We start from the raw sequence: 26,321 nt of genomic DNA on the forward strand, positions 1-26,321 counted from the left end.
CGGCAGGGACAGTATCAGAGCCCCCAGCCGCTCCTCCGAGGGCAGGTCCCGGCTGTGGACACTGGTGTTTGAAGCCGGCCGTCTAAACGAGCTCCAGGAGGGGCGCTGCCCCCAGCCCGGTGATCCCAAGCCACCCACCACGGTCTGCAGCACCAACCGCCCCTCACAGATTAGTTTAGCTAGGCTGGGCACATGCACTGCTTTTACTTCAACAAACACGAAACAGCAGCCTTTAAACTACAGAATCCCATCTTCAGATTGTGCAATGTGAAAAAACGTAATCAATATAAGTAAAAACTTAACCATTTTCCTGGCCTTACATGAAACCCAGAGCCAACACTCCATCCCCAGGCCCTTCTCAGAGCAGCAGCCCCAGCTGTCCCTCTGGTCACCCAAACGACTGTGACCTCATGGAATACAAACCCACAAGGATTACAGGCAGCCATGCAGCTGGCAGTGTAACAGGTTTTACCAATTCATACATTTTGAAGATGATAAGATTTTTCTCCATTTTAAAATCTGCCTGCGAAACCRTAAGCTTGGCTGTTAATTAGTAATAAAAAACGCACCAAGTCAGTAACATTTACCAGGAAAGGTGCAAAACCCAAAACCACAGGAAAACACATGTTAGCAAAGAAATTATATATATATGTGACTTAAGATGTGCAGGAGGTATTCAACAGAAGTAGTTAGGACATTTTTACACCACAATTTACAGGGACAATAGTTTACACAAGCATTTAATAATAATAATAATAAATATAATAATAATAAAGAAGGCTTCCAGGCATAGCAAATTTAATTTCCTGCTGTCCTTGGTATACAGCTAACTTCAGCATCACCTGGGACAGAAATTAAGTTGAACACAGATGTAAAGCCAGATTAGGACATATCACATGTGAACCTTTCCCCCTTTTTCTGATCCTAAAGACCAGGCAGGTTTAACAGCCAATAAATCACATTCACTGCTCACACACCAAACTGACATTCTTAATATCCAAATGATTTAGAAAAGAACAAAGGCTCAGAACATGGAAGCTGACACTCAAGCCAGCATTTACCCTCTGGCCACCACACCTTACATGGTTAATGTCATTCCTGACACACAATTTGGCTGAGTTTTGCAAACTTCATCTACTTGATCTAAACCAAAATCTGAGTTCTGAGCAACTCCTGAGCTGTAATTCCCCATTCCTCTCCAAAATGAAGRGCCAAGACACCAATGCAGTGTTTACCCTAGGCTATTTTATTTACAATATGTACAGTTCCTACAGAAAACGATTTCTCACAGAGGATATCAAACAGCAACCCCCCGGCGTGGCTCCGATGTGGGCGCTGCCAGCGCAGCCAGCGCAGCGCAGCGCAGCGCCCGCGGCCGGGCAGCTCCGGAGGCTCCGGGCGGGTCCGGGGGCACCGGGCGGGTCCGAGCTCCGGGGGCACCGGGCGGGTCCGAGCTCCGGGGGCACCGGGCGGGTCCGAGCTCCGGGGAGGCCGGGCGGGGTGCCAGGAGGCTGGGCAGGATGCTGGCACGGAGCTCCGGAGGGCAGCAGCTGAGGTAGATGCAGGATGCGGGAGGCACTCGCTCGGCTGGGCGCGTCCGGGGTCCAGCCGGGCCGGTGCAGGGGGCTGCAGCTGGCTGTCACTCTCTAGTCAGCAACTATGTCACTGCTGTGATCTGCTCACATTTCACAAAATGCTTTGGACTCCTTCAGGATAAAAGGCACTATGTAAATCTACAGGAACAACGCTCGCTATTTTCGTAGGGAGAATTCGGATGGGTCATTAACAACATGTTGCTCTGATGCTGCGTACCATGAAATTACATCCTTATTGCTTAACGCTTGTATTAYCATTACCTTAATTTAATGCATTCACTATTATCCAGATAATTCCAAAATCTGAATAAAGAAATGGAAAGCATGACAATYTTGAAGACTGTATACTTGTAAGTTTTTTTTTAATGAACTAAACAAACATACTGCACCTGAGAAACCCTCCTGTCTTTCTCTTCTCTTCATAGGTGTGTTTCCACATTTGAATTGAACAAATTACTTGTGCTCCAAATTTTTTTTTTTTCAGAAAACCCTTCAGTCATTGGAAACTGCATATGGAATGCCTCCAAGTATGGAACTTCACCAACCAGTGTGGGAATAGCACAAATACTGAAGCACATAATATCCAGTCATCTAAAAACCAAAAGGCACCCAAAATCTACTTTGTTAGTGGCTTTTTCTTCTGAAATAGGGTTRTGTTTTTTAAGATAGTCCCTAAAAGCTGCCAACATCCCATAAATTAGTATGAAAACAGTGACATTCAGATACAAGCTCAWTTTTATATCAGTCTAAACACTAAATACAATTAGGGCTTACTACTGCTGACCAGAGCCTTGGATTCCACAGAAACAGTTTGGGAATGAATCCTGACATTTACTGAAAGCCTGTAGAGACAATCCAAGTACCAGCAAAAACACCACGGGGACGGTGCAACTCTCACCAGCTTGATGGAAATGCAAACCAAAGGAAAGCTTTCTCCACTTAAGGCATGCCAGTTAAGCACTTCCCTCTATCGCTAACCTACACACTCAGACAACAAAAATMAAAGTAAACAACTAGTCTGCCTTGACTGGAAATAAGAGACAGTTTAAAGCACTGCAAGATACAAACTAAAAAGAAAATCAAACATACCTAGAACTTGCACTTTTTGTTTTGGTTATGAATACAGGGAACACATTACCAAGGGAATCTATTACTCTATGAAAAGACCTTACCTTYAGAGACTCCAGATTTCACTTTACACCATTTATAATATTAGACTTGAGAATCTGGACCACAAAATTTTGTACAGGCAGACAGAGTCCAGTCTACYACAAAGACTCTACTACAAGCTTTACAAACAAACTAGTAAAATAATTTCTCCATTTGTCTTTTTTRTACATGGCTCCTTCCTGGAAAACCTTTTATTTGTTAAGCTCAAATGTGACTATTTAAGAGGTAAAAAACCCAAAACCCAAAACAACCTCCAAACCCCAAAACTATTAAACAGAAAAGCCCACAAAGTTTCCCCAAAACAACCAATAAGGATTATACAATTGTCAACACTTAAGGAAAAAAAACACACCTTTAGTAAAATSTCATGAATGAAAATGTTTCCCAAAACTCTATTTCCAAGGAGAGGAGAAATCTTCTTCAATGTCCATGTCATCACTCATCGAAAAAAATTTTATAGAAAATTTTATTCAACATACAACATTTTCCAGCAAAAAAAGGCAATATACAGGAAGAGGAGTTGTACACTGCGGCTACAGAAACAAAATAAAATACTGGAAAAGAATGTAAAATTAAGTGTGAATTGCTGATTCTATCTTTACTGCACTCAAAACTAGACACGCGGCTGGCATTAGCTCCAAAGAAAAGGAAGCAGTCTGGGGACTGAAATAAAACTACACACAATGAATATCAACATCAGTGAAATTCACTTGCAGACTCACCCAATAAAATTAACCTCCAAGTGTTAAATTGTACATGTTCATTCATTAAATATACAATTTCTTTTTTCATTTTTTTTTCTTCTTTTTTCTTTTTTTTTCCTCCTTTTTTATACAAAGTCAACAGCTTACTAAACACTAGTGAGCATGCCCTCTGTGCTAAAAGGCTAGTTCTTGTGTTTTCCCCATCTCTTCCCATGGTAACTAAATTAATGGTATTTATAATCTTTTCACTTGCTTTTGCCAACTTTTGAGTGTCATTCTATTTGCCAGAAGATGGCATAATCAATCACAACGGTATTTCTCAGTGGTTGGAAATTTAATAAAAAGACCCAAATATCTCTTTTTAGGACTCGGGGCATCCACTTGGCAAAATGGGATGCAAAGTATTGACTAAATTAAATGAAAACTAGTTTATTAAAAAAGATTCTATGAAGCTGGAGGAGACAAAAATCCCGAATAAGTGCCAACAATGTACACAATGAAGTAGAGATTGCTATTTATTGATGATGTGAGTTTTTCTTTTGCATTTACAAATGCACAAAAATGTCATTTAAAGTATAACTGAAGGAAATAAATCTGATGTGAGTCTAAACATAAGACTTACTAGCTGCAGTGATGGTGAACACCACACGGGAAGGGCAGCCAGTCAGCTTATGCCATCTATAAACGTACTACAGACAAATAATTTTGCCAATGTCAACTGTTCTACTAAACTCTTCCCTCATTATGCTGACAATTGCCTTGCATTACGTTTACCATAAAATAACTCTCATTGGCATCCAAGCTTTTATAAAAACACCTTCATTTTGCTCAAAAAGGGCAGTCAATAGATACAGAGAAGCCAAACTGAACAGCCTCAACAAAATAAAATTAACATCAGCAGCAAATCCTCTTGCTGAAGACTTCAGATATAGTGCACGTGTACCAAAGTTCTACAGTTGTTAAAAAGGTGCACACACACACTTATTTTTGTCCCTTGCCTYGACAATCTGGTTAAGTAAGTCAGTTATGGATTTTAATAGCTTTTTCAAGGTAAGTGTAGCGACTTCTCTTTGGGGCTTTATTGAAATGGTCAAGCCCTAGCCATGGCCTTGGATGAGACATGTTGCCTAGAAAAGAGAAGAGAAAAAAAAAATGAAGTTTTAAGACTGAATTGGAAAAATGTTTCCATTACACAAACTACTCCTRTGTGCCCTGCCCGCAGTTTGCCAGGAATAACAGGGGAGGGAAGAGGACAGCAGGGCAGCCCCACAGCAGGCGGGGCAGGGCTTTCATTCCACAGCTCTTTCTGCTTCAGGTACCTGGTTTTTCTCTTCGTCAGTCACCTACAGRAGTTTACAGCAGTGCAGGGAGTGCTAAAGCAAGAAATCTACTGTTATGGCCACAGGCACATCAGAGCTTTCACCAAAGTGCCAAGTCTGTTTTGAACAGGGAGGAATCTCCAATCGAACATCATAACCAACAGTATTTGCCATAATCTCTGCTATTCCTGTCACCTGGTTTAAGTGGGAATACTTGGTAAATTTATGCAAAATGCAAATAATACTAAGAAATCATGCAGCTGACCATCATCTTTATTTTATAAGAAAATAAACCTAGTCATTTRAATTGCAAAGAAAATGTACGGATTYTGTCACTTGTTCAACCCAATATRATTTATTCTACTGCTAMTTTTCATGAAAAACCACAGTCCACATGTTTCCTGCAAATGGGAGAAATTCTCTTTTAAGATGTCCTCAATGCAACGCAGAGAATCAAATGTTCTTTGAAGTGAAATGATAAAGGCAGAAACTAAAGAGGCCCCYAGCAAGGAAAGCACATTCCTACATTCAAAGCCATCAACTGCAACCACTAAAGCATGAAACATGTGAGCTTGTTGGTTGCCTGCATCTGCATTTTGTGATARGTTTTCCTCAATCAAAATTATTTTGAGGTTTCTTTTTGTTAGACAYAATGGTCAATGATTATTTAGTTATTCATATGCCTATAAAACACACATTCTTGGACTAACATATACATGTAACACTGTATATACAGACTTGCTTGGTCACTACATCTAATGTATGTCATGTCAAAAAAACTAACTCTTCCTGCATCCTGAGTTAAGGATAAACAGATTGTAACAACTGGTAGAGSAACTTCAACAACCAAAAGAGTAGTGAGGTTGTCTAACAACTTACCAGGTTGGGACTCAAAATCTTTCAAGTTCACTTCATACTCATCTTCATTGAGATACTGGTGTCGGCCCATCATTACAATGGCAAATTTAAACTATGAAAAGGAAAGGAAAAACAAAAACAAAAAAAACAAAAACCAAACAAGTAGTTTAAAAAATGTGACCTTAAAATAAAGTCTTCAAGCCTAAGTTCACAGTCTAACTTGCAACTGGTTATAAGTAATATTCATCAGGGGCTGAAAAAGGCCAATCCTGTTTAAAACCCTCATCAACAACYTGGATAGTGGGACAAATAAATGCCTGGGAAACCATGAACCCACATCCYGGAATACTGTGCCCAGGTTRAAGCCCKCCAGGSAAAAAGACATGGCAACAAACTGCARTAAARGTCCAGTGAGACTGTCAGAAGACTGGRGGGAAYGTGGCATATGGGAACCTCTGGAAAWGGGTTCTRTTTAGCCCAGACAAGTAGAGGCTGACAGGAGGGCATCTATAATTTTCCACCACCTGAAGGATGGTGCATAGGAGCAGACTCTTCTCAAAAAGCTGCACACAGTGACCACCACAAGTTGCAAAATGAAACATTCTGATTACATGGAAGAAAAGCAAAGCCTYCACAGTGATAGTGGAAATACTGTAAAACACAGTGTCCAGATTAGGGCAGAATTCCCATCCTTGGGAGTTTACAAATTGCAACTAAAAAACCCTGCATGACCTGAGTCACATCCTGCTCTGAGCAAGAATGTCAAGTGGGGGTGGCTTTTAAATGTCCTACACCAGCTACASTTTTCTGGGTAACTTCAATATTTTGCAGAGTATCTCTCTTGCTACACTACAGAAATACTGATCCTACCCATCCTACCTAATAAGTTAAAAAAAAAAAAACCATTCTTTCAGTCAAGCAGCTACTCTATCACACAAAATCTACATTTATCCYAAGTCTGTAGTGTTCCAACTTACTAAAATGAACTCATTTAGGGTTTACAGTTAGCAATAAAAATTCTCCCAACTGGAAATTACCTTTTCAAATTCTTTTTCTTGTATGTCCAGCATTGTCTGAATCCGCTTCATAACCTCTCTGAAGTGTTCACCCTARTAATTACAACAAGATTTTTAATGTCAAAAAAATCTAGGAAAAAAAAGGGAAGCTGTTAGTATTTCCCACTTTAACCTTCATTGGAAAACATTGCCTTAATCYGTTATTTACAAAATTACACAAGTGTCAACATCATTTGCCACAATATGGAACAATAGAAGGCAACTTGCTCTAAATTCTAAACTTTATGTCTTATTGATTCATCTTTATGMAAATTGTCCCATAAATTGGCCAGGCACTGCCACTGATACATGCAAGTCAGGTAAAAGTTAAGCAGCTAAGTTAGAAAATTAGCAGCAAAATAGGAATTTGGGAAAAAAAAAAAGTTACAGATTCTTGCTAAGCGTATCACTATGTTTTGTAGTATGTTTCTGCTCACTGACTATGTAAACTGCTGAAAAAAGTGACAGATACTATCAACTTAAAGATGAATAATATATATTAAGTGTCATAACAAGGAAATGCAAAACAAATGGTTTCCACCACAGATCACCGCACAGGTTTACTCTACACTGATCAAAAATATGGAAATTAGTTAGAATTATAATTTTAGACTTTTGAAGACAAAGAGATATGGMCATATTTTTCATTCCTAAATTATTAAATGTGAGTGATTTTTATACAAAGTAACACACATGAACCAGAAAAAGTTTAGAAGCAGATAGCTAACTGCTCCCAGAAATACACTTTGATATTAAGAGAATCAGGGTGACATTCAGCTGGAGCARCACCACAGAAAAACTCAAGAATTTAAATTAAGCTTTCAAAATTAGCTTTTGTTCTTGTACTAACTTTCAGCCCTAGGAGATAAAGCACATCAAATTACAGAAGGGATGAAATGCAAAGTCATCTCAGAAAGTGCTGAAGAAAGCAAACTCATTTTCCAATAATCACATGTCTCAGKGAGATCAACCATGGTTGGGCCACTTTTGCCAACAACTCGCAGTTACTCAAGTGCTATCAGAAATAGGGTTTGGRGTTTGTTGGGGATTCTATAGGGTGCAGGGGAAGGGGGTGGCACTGATTTGACAGCTGATGCCAAATGCCTGYTTTCCAGATATGGCCCAGGCTCACTGAAACACTGACCAAGCTGTACATGCAAAAGCAACTGAGCTGGGAAATCTTCAACCATAAAAAGGAACAGATGGGGCAGAACCTTTGGTACAAGAGCTGCATTTCCCTACACACTTATTACACTGATACATTTCTTTGRCAGTACTTAAAGAAAACATCATCAGCATAATCCCACAGGGAGAAAAAGGAAGGCATACTGCACCTGGTGTATCCTCAGCAAGAATGGAATTCCAAATGTCCCAAAAACCTCTTTGTGGAAATGTGCCACTGTGATTAACATCTCATTTTCTTTATCTATATCTACCTGGTCCAGAGGAATTTCCTAGATCCAGACAGAGAATTGTGACTCCAATCAGCCAAACTTCCACAAAARGAAACTACAGCTTTAAAGTTATTTTTTCTAGTTAAGAAACTGAAAACATTATTGATGAACTGTTACTGATATAAAACAATTATATTAAAAAACAATTAGAAGAACTATATTGTTTGACAGAGTCTTTTACCAGAGTCCCTCATCCCTGGCATGACAGCACTTCAGCTCCCCCTGCTCAGGAAATACTCTCCTGCCTGAATGGCTTTTTTGACAAGAAATCTTCTATCAGTGCAGTACTAGCTGACAGTAACACAGATCTCTTGTCAGCTCCTCATTACAATTTTCACTGGAAACCTTATTTTTGTAATTTCTGATCTTTGAGGCAAGTTAGCAGATCTGAACAATGAAATGTTTAGKGAAAAAAATCACACAGTAAGCATCAAATTTGCAACAAGAACCTCAARTATAACAGAAAAGGAAATAAAGTCTTCTAGAATATCAAAGTTTAGAGTAGAAAAGTGGGTTCTAAGCATAAACATTTACATCATGAACTCTCAAAACTTGGAATTATTGCCAAGAGAGTAAATGTCCTATGGACAGGCTCTTGCAAAGTCTTCATTTATTGTTATAAAAAACACATGTAAAAATGAAAGAATTAAACCATTATAGGGAAGCAAATGGAACAACACACAATGCTTTTAAAAGAATTRTCTTTAAAAATACATATATATTAGCACAAAATCTTAGCACAAGCATCACAGCATTTGAAACTAAGCATCCAAAAAAAGAAAATTACTRCTTGATAGTTTCCTCTCTTCAAGTCAAGTTTTAAAGTTTCTTTAAGACAAGCACCATTTACCTCTATTCGAAACGTTCGACTTGTTGCAGGCGACAAACACTCTAACAGCTCATCCTCCTGATGGACACCAATTATTTTGTAACTTACAATTTCTAGCAGCCTTAAAGATAAAGAGGAAAAGCATTTTAAAAAAGTGAATTATAAAAAAAATCAATGCAACATTTCTCAAACTTTTAGAGCGATTAGTGCAGAATGCAAACTGATGTTGCTGTTGCAGTTGTAAAACTTTAAATTCAATCTTTAGTAGAAATTAAGCAGTAAAGCTRAAGAGGCTAAATTATTTCTGGCTCACAGCAAAAAGACAGCATGTGCCATTACAAAATATAGGTTTCTGGTGGATTATTTGATATATCCTGTTTAAATGAYCTCACTTTTAACTCCTGTAACTCCRRASAAATKAAAAGCATGAAAAAACTCGYATTTGAAACAATTATTAACTCATGACTAACAAATGCAATCAATGAAACTCAAGGATGTAACTTTATTAAATACAAAATAAATAAATACCTGTGTAAAATTKATATTCAATTAAGAACTCTTAACAGTGAGAATTTAGAAGCTTAYAACAGAACATCATATTTAATCTCTTATAATTGTTTCTAGAGTAATTTAATTTTTGCAGATACACTTCTGCATAAAATCTACATGATCACATAGAAGTCAGTCTTCCAGCCTTACCTTAATTTCCCTGAACCTTTTTCAGAGAGTTCTACAACTTTTTTACATTCTTCTAACAGGTCCCGCACACACCCATGCTTATCTGGATATACTGTTATTTCCTGAGGAATTTGAAACACAACAATCATTAGAAAATCTGAAAATTTAAATAAGCACATTAAAGCACAGAACACACTGGGTTGTTCTTAAACATTCATTTTAAAAGACAAAAATTACTAAAGTTAACACCAATGTTATCTTTGAGATTTTTGTTAACAGACTTAATTATTTTTACTTTTTGGTGGTTTTTGGGTGGCTTTTTTGCTGCTGTTTTGTTAGAGTTTTTTTACATCATGTACAACTTTGTTCTAATTTTGTTTTACTAAGGGACAGAGTGTGTGACACAGTCATACCAGCTCTGACACAGAAATGACAGCAAGTGTGTAATGGCTTCACTCACCTCTTCCCTAAATTGGCTATTTAGCCATATGCATTTAAAACTTCTTCTGTTTTCAAAATCAGTTATCTTCATTTTGAGCTTAAGAAAGAAAAGAAAAACACTTTAGGCATACTTTGAATAGGGCAGAATTATTTTTTATAACTCATGCCAATAAAAAGAAAAGACTCTTACCTGTTGATAGTAGAGTTTTTTCGGTTGCCTAGGCTTGAAGAACTGCAGAAGATCTCTTAAAGTACCTTCATAATTATGTCTAAGAGGATTACCAGGGCCATCCCTATAACTACAGAAGGAAAGAGAGCATGTTTTTGAATCCCATCTCTTCAAAATCCATCACTGTTTAATGAACTGAAACACCAAGAACATTTTTTATTACTGGCTTCCAGTTTCACGCAATTGCTAACCCAGCCTGAGCAGCACAACACACAGAACTTTAGTGATCTTTAAACACAGCTGGGCTGTGGGAACAGAAAACCATTCAGTGTGTGTTTTAACTCCCCTGGATGTTTACAAGCTCACCTCAGTGCTGCAGGCTGGCAAGCCTACATTCCTCTGAAATTACTGACATAGCAGCACATGCTTTAGATTGTGAAAGGTTAATTTGTGGAGCCATATGACACAGCAAATTCCACAGTGACCACAGCACTGGAAACTACAAAGAGCTGCTCAAATTCTCACTGATGATGAAGGGAAATAACCCTCAGGTAACTAAAGAGCATCTACATTTACATGAATACAAGATGTAAGTTTTGTGAGTGCATTATTCCTGCAGCACATTCAGAGATCTATAATACACTACTTTCTTCTAGTTTTATATAGATTCAAATCTTGTTTTACACAAACATGCGTAAAACCACCACTTTAACCAGAAATATCCCTTTGAGCACCTGTGAACTTCTTAAGATTGTCGTCATCTTCACAAAAACTCATTTGCAGACTTTGAGGGAGAAGGGGGGGATTCAGTTAAGTAACTCTGCACTTAAAACTTGTAAAATCATCAAAAATACTGCTTTTATGTGCGCTTGTTTCTGCTCTCCTCCATTCTAGAAATCTGCATTCACTGAAACAGCACTTGCATTAGCTTAGTAATTTATCCCATAGCATCAGGCTTTGAAATAATTAATGATTTTTAAAATGACATTTACTAGAAATCTTCTAAAACATGCAATGCTTTGAGGCTCTRCAGACAGATACTGCAATACTTCAACTGACAAAGCAACCTGCTGTGCTTGCCAGAAAGGTAACATCTTACTGGTAGAGAATTAGTTAACAACCTGAAAAAGGCTAATTTTTGAGGAACAGCTTAGACACAGAACACTAACGATTCATCTTACCCTTGGGACTTGAAAAACTGTAATAGCATTGGATCCGTGTTAAGTCTCTGAGCGACTGTCTTTGCAACCTGAAAATAAATTTTTGTTAAGTTTTGAATTGTTTCAGACAGTTATGACATTGCTCTACAATCATACAGTCATTCATTCCACGACAGGAACATTATGGTACTGAAATTSTGAGAGAACCCACTATGCCTACCTCCCTAAGGCTAAATAAACCAGTACTGTTAGCTTCTGAACAGTTGATAGAATAAGATATAACAAGAAAAAAAAAAAAAAAGAGGAAACTGTTTTATTACAGTAAGTTACTGTAGCCAAAAGGCAACAAAATCCACAACAATAGCTTCACTCTTTTTTGCTTRTTTGTTTTTGCTGTTTGGTTGGTTTTTGATGTTGCTTCAGATTTTTTTTTTTTTTAATGACAGTATTATGGAAATAAGTAAGATTTGCTCTTTGAAGACTCCTACTGCTATAATTTGCTCCAAGTAAGTTAGCTTGCTGGATAATAACACCCCATTATTGCCYTGAGTACATTTCATATCACTGCCTCACAAAAGGCAGGGGCATTCTTTRTTTCTGCCTTACCAAAAAACCTCCAACTATACACACCTTACACTTCAAGTGAAAAGAAAGTAAGAGAGCAATTGGCCTAAGAACAGATGATGAGAACAGGATAGCAAAACACATCCCTGASTTTTGTAGGTGTTCCAAGTTTCTGCCTTTGGGGACAGAAAATAAACTGTCCGGTTTTAAGTACTTTTTTTTGATCCTGACACAGCAACTGCAGGGAGTAAAATCTACTCTGGCTCTTATAGATCAGAYCAACTTTATTTCAATTTTTTTCTTATGTTTCCATGTCCAGTTTTCCTCATCAAAACACCCCAACTCATTTATTATTAACACAACAGGTTTGATCTGTTAATATCACTGAGCATTAAACTGCATTGTGTGAAGACAGCAATACAGCTTGCACAAAATAGATATCACTAGACTCTCAAGGTATTTCCTTTCAATGGCCAAATAAATGTTGAGCAAGATTTACATGTCACTTTGAAAGCAAATGAGTAATTTCATGAGAATGTAATTTCCTGGACAGAGCAGAATGGCCTACCAAGAAAGCACCCTATTATCAAATAACTCATTTTTAAAGAACTGGGGGGTTTATAGTATTTTCTTCTCACGAAACTTAGCGACCTCCTTAAATTTTTCTTTAATTCAATGCAAAAAATGCACACACATATTCTATTCTAAAAGTATGTATAATGCATTTGTGAACTAGTGCAAAAGATACTTTCAGAACAAGGAAGCAAAAGCAGAGGAACAGGACACATGCCTGAAAGTAATTCATCCTATTGGATAAAGTAACAACAAAGCCTGGGTCATTGGGGATGGTTTTATCACAGAAAATGACATCCACACGGTGATAGAGGTCTCGGAAGTATTCCTTAGCTGTTGGCAGCTCGCTGTTATCATTTTCTGGGTCATCCCTACAAGAGCAAACAAACGGYGACACCGTTACACATCACATTATTACACACACAGACAGTCTGGGCTTTTAAAAAAATGTTCTACAGTAAGTCAGCAGCAGTGGAGAGAGACAGAGGTGAAGTTTAGAAACCTTTGCAAAGAGCCACCACTGGTACACAGTAGGACTAAGGCAGTCAGCAGTGACCCAGAGCCTGGCACATGTCTGTGCAGGGCCCGGCGCCCTCGCCTGCTGCGCTGCTCATGGGCAGCCTGGCCCTACTCTGGATTCCTGTGGGCTCACAGCACCATCCCAGCAGCAGCTGGCCCTCCCTCCCACCCTGGCACATCCCTGCCTGTACTAATGCTGCACAGCTTTCCACAGACCCTGCATCAATTGCTTTGCACAGAGGCCGGATGTACAACRTTCCCTGGCACAGAGCGGCAGAACAGTGGGCACAGGGGCTGCTTTGGGTCACTCCTGACTGGTACCCCAACTTCTCTGCAGAGAAATAGCACCAGGGTACAAGCTGTGCACTTACCCAGGAGTCAGCAGCCAGCCAAGGGTGCATAACACCAACTGGGTCAACTGGGAATGCGAGTTCCAAGGCATGACATGAGAAATACATTCATCTCACATAATCTGGGGTAAGAGTGCTGAAGATAGACTAGCTGGCTTCCACCCACTGTCAGCCCATGGAGAGAAACAGAGCAACACAGTTGGGTGTGACCATCAGCAGTGAGAGCATAGAAATGCTGATTTATAGCCCTGCCAAGCTTATGAAAGATCCCTTTATTGGACACAAGATGCAGGAGTCCCCCTTYTGCCTTGGAGAAATCTCCAGCTGAAGCACCAGTACACCTACGAGGAGCATGTGCTCAGGCAAACTGGGAGCATCTCATCACYGCAGACCAGTAAGGGACTGACTGTGAGCGTAAGGGAAAGGCAAAAAAGGAAAGCACTTTAGTGTAGTTCTGGGCTGAAAGGAGCTCCAAGAGCCTTGTCCAGTGGTCCTGGTACCGAGCCAAGGTCTGAAATGCTGGAAGGCTCTTCGGTGTCTGAGTTACAGTGGCTCCAGTACAAAGCAGCACAAATCAGATGAACACASTCTAGTAATATTATGACCTATTTTAGGTTATTGGTTTTCTAAACTAGGAGGACACCTTCTTTTCCTTAAGTAATGTGGCACATGATAACTAAAATACCACCTATATTTGTTCATTTCCCCTTCTAATGAGAACTGCTAAGAACACATCTACAGTTGACAATGTAACACTGCTTTTGTTAAAAAAAGCTTAAAGCAAGTCCAGCTTTCAAAGTGAACCAGGTGATKTAATGGCAATAAGCTGCCCTCTTAAAATACATACTTCTGAAACACTATGATGTCACCATCCATGAGTTCATCGAGAGCTTTATCAAGAGATACATCATAATCTTGAATCCTTTCTGTTARATTGGGTTTAACTTCCTGCAAAAAAGGAACAAAAATTATTGATCACAGAATAAACAAAAGAACATAAAAATAAAAGTCACAAATAAAGGTCACAACAGTGAAGAAATCATCAGATAATGTAACCTGTACATTCTTTAAACTGAAACAAATGGATAGATATGTATCTATACAAATTCAATGCATCTATTATAMAATATCTATATGCATATTACATATTTATACTTGCAGGATGACCTCTTGGAATAAAAGCACCTGTGCAAACAAACTAGAATGACACTGTAACCCTGACCTGCCCAGAGCAGGAGCACCTGACAGCTTTGCTTTTAGGGATGGCAGTGTGTGTGCTGCCCTGGAACCACCAGAGAGAGCAGCAGGACTGCTACCAGAAATCRCAACAAAACCCCAATTCCTTGTTCTTACTCTAGCAAGGACTTGGCCTTGGCAAGATCTGCATCTTCAGCACTCAATAAATGCAGCAGTTAGGAAGATTTACTGCTTGTGTACTTGGGCAGAAACAGCACAGCAGACTAAGGATTTTGTTTGCTGACTTCTGACTTAGGGAAGGAAGGAGAAGATGCAACATTTTCTCAACTCCACTGTCTAAGGTGGGCAACAAAAACACCGTGGCAAATAAAGCCAGCAGCATTAGCTCCTCWAACACAGCTACACAGGTTTGGCACAACAAAGCTGCTCCTATAGGACTTCAAGGAGGTTTTTTTTTATTTTAAAGCCTTACACTTCTATCTGTTTAATATTAAATCTGTTTTGAAGTTAACTCTGCGCAGCTACTCCGCTGCAGCACTGGAGAATTCAAAGTTACAGATTACAGTACCTATGATGTATRAATTACCATTGTTATGAGCAACTTTTTAAAATGAAAAACTCTTTTTTTTCTTTACAGCATGCCAAAGACAAAAAAGTTATGAAGAGTCTATCAATCTATACCTCATAGAGGATAAGGTTAGTTTCTTGTGGAAATCCTGCTCTCTCACACATAACTGGAAGCAAGTCACCTGTTGGGAATAAAAGAAAAAAAGGAATGTGAAATGTATTGCACTAACAGCTAGTGAGACCAACAACAGAAAGGAGAGAATCTCTTGTTTTTACCCTGGATAAATGGTTTTACAATGCCTAAGAAAGAGAGCCTTCCACGTTAAAGTTTCCCTTGTTGACGTTCAACCCAGAGACACATTTATAGTTTCCTTCCACTTCATTCGAACAACAAAAATATATGCAAGGTCACTGAAAATCCATGAGATGAAATAACACTGCTCCTTCCCCAGAGAAMACATTCAATATCTTTAAAAATATTAATGGCTGCTAAATTACAAAAATAAAAAATATGTACAAGTTAACAAAATGAGGCATTCAAAATGAATAACTAAAATATTTTTACTCAGTGACTATTGTCTGAATTCTTTAAATGGACCCATACGAAAACCAAGGCTCACATGAAATTCAGRCTGAGCAGCTGCTTGGGCTCCATAATGAAAGGTTGTAGAATATTAATAGCTTTTATATGAAAAGCTATTGCAAAAGTGTATTTTGGTTTCTTTTCAATCTACTCTCTTTAAAAACTTCAGTGATAACAATGAAATTGAAATTCAGAACTTACGTATTTTACAGGATATAGGGGTGTAGATATGTCCACAATAATTCAAACTCCGAGTCTTCGGATCATACATCTTCAGAAACAACATTACATCATCTACAAATTAAAAAACAAGATTTAATTTTAAGTAAGSCTTGGAAAGAGGGAAGGAGATCACCCAGATATCTTTATTTACACAGTAACAAATGTGTCYTTGATTTATTAAAATATATATATAAGTTTATTCAGTAAGTCTGAAAACATGCAAAGCATGTCTTTCACTTCAAGATAAATGAAGCAAAAACCACATGAGAAAAACTAATTTCAGCACTGTAATAGTTCGATGGATACATCAACAACATCATTGAAAAAAGGAATGCACAGTGTTTCTAAGGATATAACCAAAACTAAAGTATTCTGTATTTTTGAAAGGTTTAGCCCATATGCTTACGATCTTTATCAAACTTGGGTAATGTTGCTCCAGTAGCAGCCATCTCTGGATCTACTGTTTCCAAAAATATTGTCCATGGATTCTCATTGTCACTGAGCTCAATCATCTATGTAGAAAGATGTGAGAGAAGAAAAAAGCTCTGAAGAACATAATGCAACCTGTTATCTGCATTTGAATCAGATACGAGAACTTTATGACATTCTATAAGTGGGAAAGGMTTTTGTTTTTCAAGTTGTTAAAAGAAGTTTATGAAGTTCTTAAAAAGAATCAAATACAGATATAAAGCCAGCAAATAGTTTGATAAAGCAGTAATGCTAGGTTTTATTTAAAATGAATCCACTTTTTTTTAATTTAAAAGTTTACAGCTAACTTTATAATGGCAAGGACACAACTTCTTTTTGGAATAACAGGACAGTGAAACCAATCATTGTTTTCTGTGTATTTACACTTTAAGCAATAYATTTCATTAAATCCAGAGGTCTGCCCAAATAATGGAGGACTCAGAAGGGCATTTCTGTTCTAAATCTAACATAAAAATTAATGATCACACCTTTTCTTCCACAGAAGAAAAATCATGCAGCAACCACAACCTGGCTTCCCATCCAAATTAATCCACTAAATCTCAAGTCTTCCCTAGTATCAAAGTTCACCAGACACAGTGAAATTAATTTTAAATTAAAAGCCTGAAAAATCCTATGTCTCAAAGTTAGGTATTGTTAAAGAGAACTAAAAATCATGGGAGATGTACAGAAATAATATCATCTCTCAGTGACTACTTACCGTTTTATTGCCATCTGCTTCATTATCTAACATTGCAGGTCTTTTTGTTCCATTACTTCTAGCTTGCATTGGCCATAATCTGATTTGATCCTGGGGAAATCCCTAAAATAAATAAAAATTGTGATAAGAAACTTAATCAAAACAAGGGAAAAGCAGGCTAAAAATGCTTTTATTAAACTCAAACAGATTTTTGTGTTAAAATATCTAAATTATGATTGTCAATACACAGAGAARATAAGGGCTATGAAACAAGCATAAWGTAACAAAACAAATACATGCASGTGTTCAGCTACAGAAAACTCACCATTGTTTGAGAGAGGTTTTGAACAAATTCTGTAAGCGTAGAGTTTTTTAATACTTTGAAAACAGTGTATTTCACTTTTTCTTCATCATACATATCATTGCCTTGGTGACCACAGAACTGATCCTCTGCCACTATCTGAAAAATGACATTTACAGGTTATTATTCAGATTAGCCCAGCCACACCATGTAATACCTTCTCAGGATGCTTTACAGTATGAAACCTCACTGGCCCTCTGGCACAGTGCTAACACTATTCATGTTCTCAAGGAGGAAATTTGCAAGAATACAGATTATAATGAAATTAAAAAATCGTGATTGATAATCTCATCAGTGCAAGTAATTAAAATACATTAATTCTTACAAATCCCAAGCACTTAAAAACCAGTCATGCTTAGCTCCCAGTCTTGGAACGTGCTCCAACAACCTTGGCACTTGGAGAAAATAAAAAGACTACATAATTCTTTGGCTGGTGTAATGCAAGAAGGCAACCTAACCCTTCCCYTGTCTTTGCAACACCTCCCTGCATCTTTTTTAATAGAAATACAAACTGCAACGCTGCCAGTSTCCCACTGGAAACTGCTCAGTGCAAAAGCAGTGCAGAACAAGCTGAACTTCACCAGTATCTCTGCTTATSTACACCAGAAAGAACAGGCAAGGAAACATGGAGGCAAATGGAAAATGGGTTCTATTCTCYTGTGCCAGATGGTCTCTGGAAAGAGCCATAAACAGGGTTCCTTAAGGCAATTCATAACAATCTAGTCCATCTGGCTTTTCCAAAAAGATAATTGCAAATATAAGCACCCYCTCCTTCTGCTTCTACTTGATGAGCTTGAGTTTGGCAATAGTCCARACTTGCAGCCTATGGCTACATACATTCTAATTTTAGAAAATAATTCCTGAAGGAGATAAAAGTGCAGTGATAGGGCAGCTTTTTGAAATAACCTGGTCCTTTTCCCTTTCACCTGAACTTACGATTTTTACACAAGCACATATATTGTAAGGAAAACAGAAATGCTTGTAACTACAGTACTGTGTGTTTTATTACGATTCGTTGCATATGTAAATATACTTAAAAGCAATAAAATCATAATTACACTTCAAACATTACTTAAGAACAAAGATTTAAAAAAAAAGGAAAAGGAAAGAAAATCAAAGTTTGCCTCCAGGGTGATTCAATATTCTGAATTTTCATGGTGAAGTAGCTGTAACTTAATCTATTTCAAAAGCTGACCTGCACTTGCATATAGAGGTGAGCTTCCTGCCTCTCCTTCCTCTTCTGAGCTTCTATCCTTTTCTCCTCTTGTAGCCTTTCTACAAGTTGTTGAGGAATATCATGGTCGGTGACAGGTTGCAAAACTTCACCTACAAAGCAGATTTTATGATGTCATTTCAAGATTTACATCAAACAGGTTCTTTTCCATACACACTTGACTTTCCTCTGATTTGAAGTCAAAATCAGATTTCTTCATCTTTCACTTAAAAACATGGTTTGATAGCATCATGCTTTGGCAAAAGAAGCACTTYCTATGACAAGTCAAGATGCACTTCTTCCATGAAATMTGTATCATAGACTTTTRAATTAAATATTCAGTTCAGAATTTAATAAAAATATTTACCACCACCCCATTTTTTTAGCATACGTTTATCTACATGTTTACAATCAATTTAATTTAATTYCATTACTGAAGTTAGTTCACTAGGTTTTCCATCCTCTGAAACAACCAAGGTTGWAGCATTTTGCAGGTGCCTTATTGAGCTAAAAAATGATGACTAGAGAGCAGCACATACTTTGCAGAAGTGAGAGGAAGGCTGGTTGACCCCATGGAATTTCTACGTTTTGCCTGTAAATAACGCAGATCCTTTGCACAGGAAAACTGCTAACAATTCAGAGGTAAACCAGCCGTAATTCCCTGCCTGTGAGTCCCCTTTGAGCAAAGAGAGGACACCTACTGAGCTTGGACTCCCTGATGTACACCAGCATGTAGGCGTTGGTGCAGTGCCGCACGGACAAATCGTCGTCGTGTCCTCCGTAGTTGTGTTCGATCGCCTCCTCCTTYGTGCATCTCGACACAACATCATCATCGAATTTACACCACTAGGGAGAAAGTTTTAGAGCAAGATGATTTTACACGTAAAAACATGTTCTTGAATGATAAATTAATCCTATTTCTGRCATGTCTTTCAGCTCTTTGAASTAACTAAAATTATTCTTCAAGCGGCGTGACTTTCAAAAGGAAATCTGCTTCARTATCATTTGTGCTACCTGCTACTTGTGCTCAGCATAAGGAAGTCCATAAATACCAAGCCTTTACTGAAGTATTTCAACATTTTACACTGAGTACCAAAAGCACAATAATTATTCTAAGAAGCTTTTCTTAAAACTGTTATTTAAATATCTAATATTTCTGTAGGAAACAGAAAATTGACCTTACTTCTTGCAAAAAAATAAAAATAAATAAAATAAAATGAAAATGAAATAAAATCCAGTGATGCACAAGACATCTAGTAATAATTTGCATATTTAGAGCAATTTATAAAGTCAATTAAGAATAAATTACAAATAGCAACAAATTCACAGTAAAAACTGACTTCTACTCTTTCTGTGAACAGTCATGTACACACAAAACCATTCAACTCCAGGGAAGAGGCACCTGACCTACAAATGTCCAATCCAATCAAGTCACCTGAACCTGGAACAGTGGGACATACACAAACATGCTGAACTTCTGAGTCACAAAAACACTGGAAATTCTCATATTYGCTTCAGCAGTCAGCCTCCAAAAAACGGATCAAATTTGATTGCAGTAGAACTTCACCACATACACATACAAGTGAAGGGATTCCCTTAGCTAAAAAGTCTTTTGCTAAAAGTCAAATGTGTCTTCAGACTCCTTTAGGGTACATAAATTCTAAAGATTTGCCCATTATGAAAACTGCATATATGCAATTTCAACATACAAACACATCTAGATGCATTTCAATACTCACTTTGCCATCACCCTTTGGATTTAAGTAAACAACATAATGTCCACCATGGTTGTCTCCACTGTGTACTAGAACTGCATGGAGAATGTAATTTGCTGGATCTTTAGGATCTGTTTTTTGCAAAAATTCATCTAGTGGCAACTGTTCAGGAAATTCAAACCTAGTTTTGAAAAGAATGAAGACAACTGTATTTGTAGTTATGATAGACACAACATTATTATGAACTATTATGGAACATTAAGTGTATCCTAAAACAAAGTATAAAAATTGAACATTACTGTTACACTCCCATTTCTATCCAGGACATACTGCATACAGTGGCAGAATTTATACTGTTTAAATATGGAATAAAAATATTCTTTTCAAGTCGCTCAGGAAAGTGTGCCCTCAGTAACAAGGGTAAGAACACTTTAACGAATAAGGGCTGGTTTGGATTCACTGTGTCAAGGCAAAAGCTTTACAATCTGTTATTTTCCAACAGACAAATGCAGCTTTCCTAGCACAGATACCACTGATCTGGAACATTGCTCTGAAATGTCTCACCTTGGTGAGAATGAAATCACTGCAATACACATTTAGTTTAGTTTAGTTTCTCGAGGTATCTCCTCAAGAAATTATCAGTATATGGCAAGTGCCTCTCCCTCCATCCATGGAAACGGAGGGCAAGCAGGTAACTGCTTATTCATCCACTTACTCTGGTGGCAGCCCAGACACACACTACACAAAGAATGCTACACAARGCATTGTAAGATGCAGTCACCTGGTTCATGGTCAAAACAACCACTACAAATTACCAAGCATTCCATTAGTCATTGTGAAACTCAATTCAACCAGTGCACCTTTAGGGGACCTCCACTCTGTGTGACTGCACATGCCTGCCTCACAGAGTTTAGTCAAAAACAGGATTGGTAAAACACATTCATAGGTTCAAATTCTACCAAAAAAAATCCAACCTACTTACCTATCATTTATCTTGATGTTTTGGTCAGTCTGAGGATCATACATGAACCTCATGAGCTGGAGATGTAATACTGGTGGCAATGTTAGGAACTTCACACCTTTCTCTGCCTCCTAGACATTTAAAAGGAAATAGATGGTTCAAATTGCAAGATTTTTAGCAACTCAAAATACTGGTTTGCTGCAGATACTCTTCATATGGACTTTTATAGGTTTAATGACACAATGTGCGCCAGCACCAAAGAATGGTTCAAACCTTGGGTGCAAGTTAAGTATCCTAATGCTGCACCAATCTCCCATGAGCTATTCCAGTAACACAAGAGCTCAGTTAAATTCAATTTAGGCCACTCATACAAGCATATGTAGACACCTCACTGAATTAAGAGCAATTTACCTGTATAAATAACACTGAGAGAGAATATGGAGGCAAAAACTCATATTTGATCAATTAAGAATTTCACGTTCATTGCATCCTGCCAACAAGTATTTGGCTACTGTGCTGCAYTGCACCTTCCTAAGAACAGCTAAAAAAAATATATGGAACATTACTGACAAAACCTGGTATGTCAAAGCTGAAGAAATGCTTTAGTAAAACATTATTTATAAAGGACTTCAGCTTAATCCAGTGGGTGCAGCAAAGTGCAGCTGAAGAGCTCAGAAACACATGCACGCATATCAATGTTTAATTTCCATGGGTTCATTTGGTGTTCTTGCYGAGGATACGAACATGAGCTCTCCAMAGTTACTTTTAGAGCTGTGYTTTTACTTGACACATGGAAGAAYAGGCTACTCATAGGGGAAGAACTTCTAAGTCTTGAGACTGGTGGAAAAGCAAGCCTTTCAAGCAAATAGAAGACATGGACCTATAAAACTCACTAGTAATTAAATTGCTATAAAATCTCAACTCCACTTTTAGAAACCTAACAGCAAATAAGAGGAGCTACATAAAAAGTTTGCCCAAGAAGAAACATCACCAAAATCAGTTGATAAAATCTAGAATGGGTTTTGCAACATTGCTATTTTATCAAGGATAAAGAAATAAGGTTAAAAAAAAACCAGGTAGAAAAAAGAACAATACCTGCAAGCCATGTTCTCCTGCATCATACTTGTTATCACCATCCAACTGCTCCACTGCAACGTAGTCAATGAAGGACTCAAAAACTAAATGAAAAAAGGTCAGGGAATTGTACAGAAGGAAGAAAAAAGTAAGTTTACTCTAGCCTGCAATGTATTAATCAAATGACATATTAGGACATGGGAGCTTGTCTTTGAATATTTCTGTCCTTATTTTAAGTAAAGTTTTATATTGCTTAAGAATGTCAAGAAGTGTACCATGTTATAGAGGCATATCTAAGAATATCAGCAGATTATACAATCACAATTACAGCTGTCTGCCACAACTCCTCACTTTGCAACTGTTAAACACCAAGTCAGATGACTGTTTGTTGGACTCTTAAACATCCTTTTCTGTGCCTTTTACACCAAATGCTGGGTAAAGAGATGATAAGGGACCACTGTTATGCTGTTCTGAATAATTTTTTTTTCTTATTACTATGGTCAGGTCTAAAGAAGAATCTACTTCTTCTGAGTTAACCTTTATAGATAAATTATAACAACTGTYATAACACCACTGTGATCACCATGGCAGTTTCATGACACCAGAGAACTCCTAATGTTCTTAAGAGTTTTATGAAAAGGTAACAGTGAGAGAATTAGAGAGGAAGGAGCAGGGAAAGAAAATGGAATAAGGAAAAAAAAGAAATATAATGCAGGTAAAAACATTCTCTGCATTGAAAATGTTTTCAATGAGGTGTCCTAAAGCAAAGATATTCCCAATCACTGTGCACCACCAAACCCATTTGAAATCAACAGGCACTAAAATTGTCCAATAGGTTGAACTATTTGATTGGTACATACCACAGTGTATCACTTACTATTTTTCTTTCCCTTTATACTTAGCTGGATGTCATAATAATCTTCTATTCGTTCAGATCGGTAGTCTACGTGCTTACACTGGATATAAGACTGGAAACAAAATCAAAACAACATGAAAGTTTCATTTATACAAGCAACTAAATAGAGTTAATTTAAATTATTTTTGAGAAAGGTATTAAACACATACCACCATCTTCCCTCTGAACAATTTAGGGATAGTGCCTTCTACACATGTGCCTTTCATTTTATTTTCCACATTATCAAGCAGCTGAAAGAAAAATTAGTTTTTACTCAAGATAAACTTGCARTTTTTAAATTTATTCATCACACACATATGATTATTTGACTGATTAGATGCTAAGTCACTTGGATAAAGCCAAAATGTTCGTCTATTTGTACTGGCATCTCCTTTCTAATCCTTTAAATCCTCYTCTTCCCCCTAAAAACTGCACTGAGGACTAATCCTGCTACTCCATTCCTTTAAGTTTGGAAAACCCCACAGATATAACAATGCATTTCATCTTCAAAACTGCATTTCTCTCCAYGGCTATAAAAGAAGCACTAGCACATGCTCCAGCTACTTTCAAGCTTTCCTTCTCTTTACAAATTCCTCACACACAAAAGGCCACAAGCAACCTCATTCTTAGAGAGAAATAAACCAAGCCAAARTCTCTATGCCTTTTGAGACCTAATTTAAATTAATCATGGCCATTATTACCCAGATCATTAGAAAATTACATTATATATAGACACAATATTAAGAGACAACATTATAAACCACAGATCAGCAAGAAGTAGTATGAACATACCACTCGACACAATTCCTGGACATCATGTTGCATGAAGCTGTCTAAAGTTTCCCACCTTTGCAAAGCAAATAAAGAAAAAAATACTAATTAGGAAGATAACTTATACCTCAAAGACATTTTTGTGTTTTCTTTACAGATAGAGAATGTAACCGACAGCAAGATGTAAAGACTGATATTTAGCTCTGGCTGATGTGTGTAGGAAGAAGGGGCAGTGAACTCTGGAGACATTTTGGCAGCTGTTCTGTGCCCAACCCCCTTCTCCTGTGTGGGACTSGGGACAGGGACTGGSAATGCACCCAGAGCCAGCTGAGGAGGCCACAGCCAGGCTGTTGCACTTCAAGTCTACAACCCAGTCTCAGTCCATGCCAAAAAAACTCTTAAGAGAAGGTCTGGGAGCAATTCCATGCCATCAGTTTCCACAGCAGGTTTCCAGCTGCTTCTCTTCTGAGGGCCCTTCAGGTGCAGTCAAGTAGCATTCAGGGATTATTTCAGCACAGGAAAGGAAGCAAATGGATTTATAGGAAAGACTGGCTCCTTTGTGCTCATCTGAACAGTTAGTCCTGGGCATGCAGGAACTCCAAGGAGGCATTCAGCTTTCTGAACCGTCCATGTGCAAACACACTGTGTGAAAGCAGAGCCCAGGGCAGCAGGCTCGAAATGCCTCGTAGCCAGCAGAGCACACTGCAACAAGGTGTTCAGCACTCCTGCTGTCAATAAAACAAGAAGTATAAAGTGTTTCTAGTTCCAGCTTTAAACACTCCTGTGAGGTCTGTAACTTCAACTCCAGAAAGCTTTTTAAGTTCTACGTCTCGGACAACTTTTTGCAGCAGTCACCACTCCCAGCTGTATGAAAAAAGCTCTGTTGACTGCAGGCTCCAGCTTCAGTGTGATGTTCCACTCTGGCCCTGGAACCAGCAGCAGGGTGATCAGGAGCAGTGCTGACTTTATCCTCCCTCCCACTCTCTTCTCAGTGATTCACCCCCACCGTCACATGGCAGCAAACTAATCTCCAAAGTGTGCCAACAACTGTGTGGGGTCCACACTTCAACAAGTCAATCAAGTGGCCTGTCACATAATTAAGAACWGAAAATAATGCCCTGACTCTCTAGGCTTTAAACACTAGCCAGCTCATAGGACAAAMCTAAGAAAAAGGTCACACACTAAAATTAGGATGAAGAAGGGCTCCTTCAGACACGGCATCATTTTCTACTTAAAGAAGTCAAACTCAGGAAATCACAACACTCAATAAAAAGTAATACCCTAACCCCAAGGTAGGGCCCACACGGTCAAAAACCCCTCTCTGACTCAATGACGAGGGAAGGAGGAAACCCAAATCCACAAACACATTCAACAATTCCTTCCCAAGAACAAAAGCAAGCATGAACACATTTGTAAAGCCTTGCTCTTGGATACAAAATTGAGCATCTGCAACACCCTCGGGAAAGGGCTCTTTATGCTACTGAATATGACACAGCGGGGATCTTAACTCCAGATGAAATATTTACTCTGTCACCAAGTCCTTCCAATGTAACAGGACAGCAGGAGCACTGATAAACTAAATATACAGTGTGCTGGTGGGAAGAAGGTATGGCCTGATAAACAGACAACACTGAGGCCACCRGCTTCATTTTAAAATTCCCCCGTAAGGGGAAAAGTCAAGGTTGCAAAGACACAAAGTTATAAAGTGTGTTTTTAGGACAGAGCACCACTATAAGCTGTAGCAGAAGATGCAGGATGAACATGAGGACAAAAATGATACAAACTTCCTAATGTGTTTTGAACTAAAACCCGTACTTGTCAATATTACCACAAGACTAGCCTGAATAATAATACAAAATAATTTACACAACATGCAAAGAGAAGGGTTGCAAAGGTTATGCTAATGTTAACCTTTCTTTGTGTCTTTGATATGTTGTAAGAAAATGTAACAGCAGCCATCAATGCACAACATGGACATGCAAATTACTGCTGTGCTTTAAATCTGAAACAGATTCCACWTTTTAAAGACATTACCAATACATGAACTGCAATGTTTCAACAACTAATTTGTTCTGAATTTACTTAAGTCAAATGCATCACACAATTTTCAGGTAGCAGATAAATGATAACCCTGCTATTAATGGCTCTGTTTCTGTACC

The 26,321-nt window shown here is 38.1% G+C and overlaps 1 protein-coding gene across 1 annotated transcript in view; it reads right to left on the reverse strand.

Moving 5' to 3' along the window:
• Positions 1 to 3,971: 3,971 nt before the first annotated feature.
• The window catches only part of USP7 (ubiquitin specific peptidase 7), a 67,837-nt gene continuing 45,487 nt past the window's right edge, over positions 3,972 to 26,321 (reverse strand). Inside the window, exons 8-31 of the mRNA XM_057367264.1 lie at positions 24,184 to 24,238; positions 23,562 to 23,642; positions 23,374 to 23,464; positions 22,518 to 22,600; positions 21,444 to 21,553; positions 20,486 to 20,642; positions 19,448 to 19,592; positions 18,729 to 18,859; positions 17,498 to 17,632; positions 17,194 to 17,295; positions 16,414 to 16,519; positions 15,987 to 16,079; positions 15,317 to 15,384; positions 14,286 to 14,386; positions 12,787 to 12,940; positions 11,454 to 11,521; positions 10,294 to 10,402; positions 10,123 to 10,200; positions 9,684 to 9,784; positions 9,006 to 9,105; positions 8,036 to 8,155; positions 6,684 to 6,755; positions 5,668 to 5,758; positions 3,972 to 4,596 (exon numbers count right to left, since the gene is read on the reverse strand). Coding sequence (XP_057223247.1) covers positions 4,490 to 4,596; positions 5,668 to 5,758; positions 6,684 to 6,755; positions 8,036 to 8,155; positions 9,006 to 9,105; positions 9,684 to 9,784; positions 10,123 to 10,200; positions 10,294 to 10,402; positions 11,454 to 11,521; positions 12,787 to 12,940; positions 14,286 to 14,386; positions 15,317 to 15,384; positions 15,987 to 16,079; positions 16,414 to 16,519; positions 17,194 to 17,295; positions 17,498 to 17,632; positions 18,729 to 18,859; positions 19,448 to 19,592; positions 20,486 to 20,642; positions 21,444 to 21,553; positions 22,518 to 22,600; positions 23,374 to 23,464; positions 23,562 to 23,642; positions 24,184 to 24,238 — 2,458 coding nt within the window. The 3' untranslated portion in view covers positions 3,972 to 4,489. The remainder of the gene's footprint in view (positions 4,597 to 5,667; positions 5,759 to 6,683; positions 6,756 to 8,035; positions 8,156 to 9,005; positions 9,106 to 9,683; positions 9,785 to 10,122; positions 10,201 to 10,293; positions 10,403 to 11,453; positions 11,522 to 12,786; positions 12,941 to 14,285; positions 14,387 to 15,316; positions 15,385 to 15,986; positions 16,080 to 16,413; positions 16,520 to 17,193; positions 17,296 to 17,497; positions 17,633 to 18,728; positions 18,860 to 19,447; positions 19,593 to 20,485; positions 20,643 to 21,443; positions 21,554 to 22,517; positions 22,601 to 23,373; positions 23,465 to 23,561; positions 23,643 to 24,183; positions 24,239 to 26,321) is intronic.

This window comes from Malurus melanocephalus, unplaced genomic scaffold (genome assembly GCF_030028575.1).
Source record: "Malurus melanocephalus ecotype Western Australia unplaced genomic scaffold, MMel_1.1 scaffold_77, whole genome shotgun sequence".
Taxonomy (NCBI): Eukaryota; Metazoa; Chordata; class Aves; order Passeriformes; family Maluridae; genus Malurus; species Malurus melanocephalus.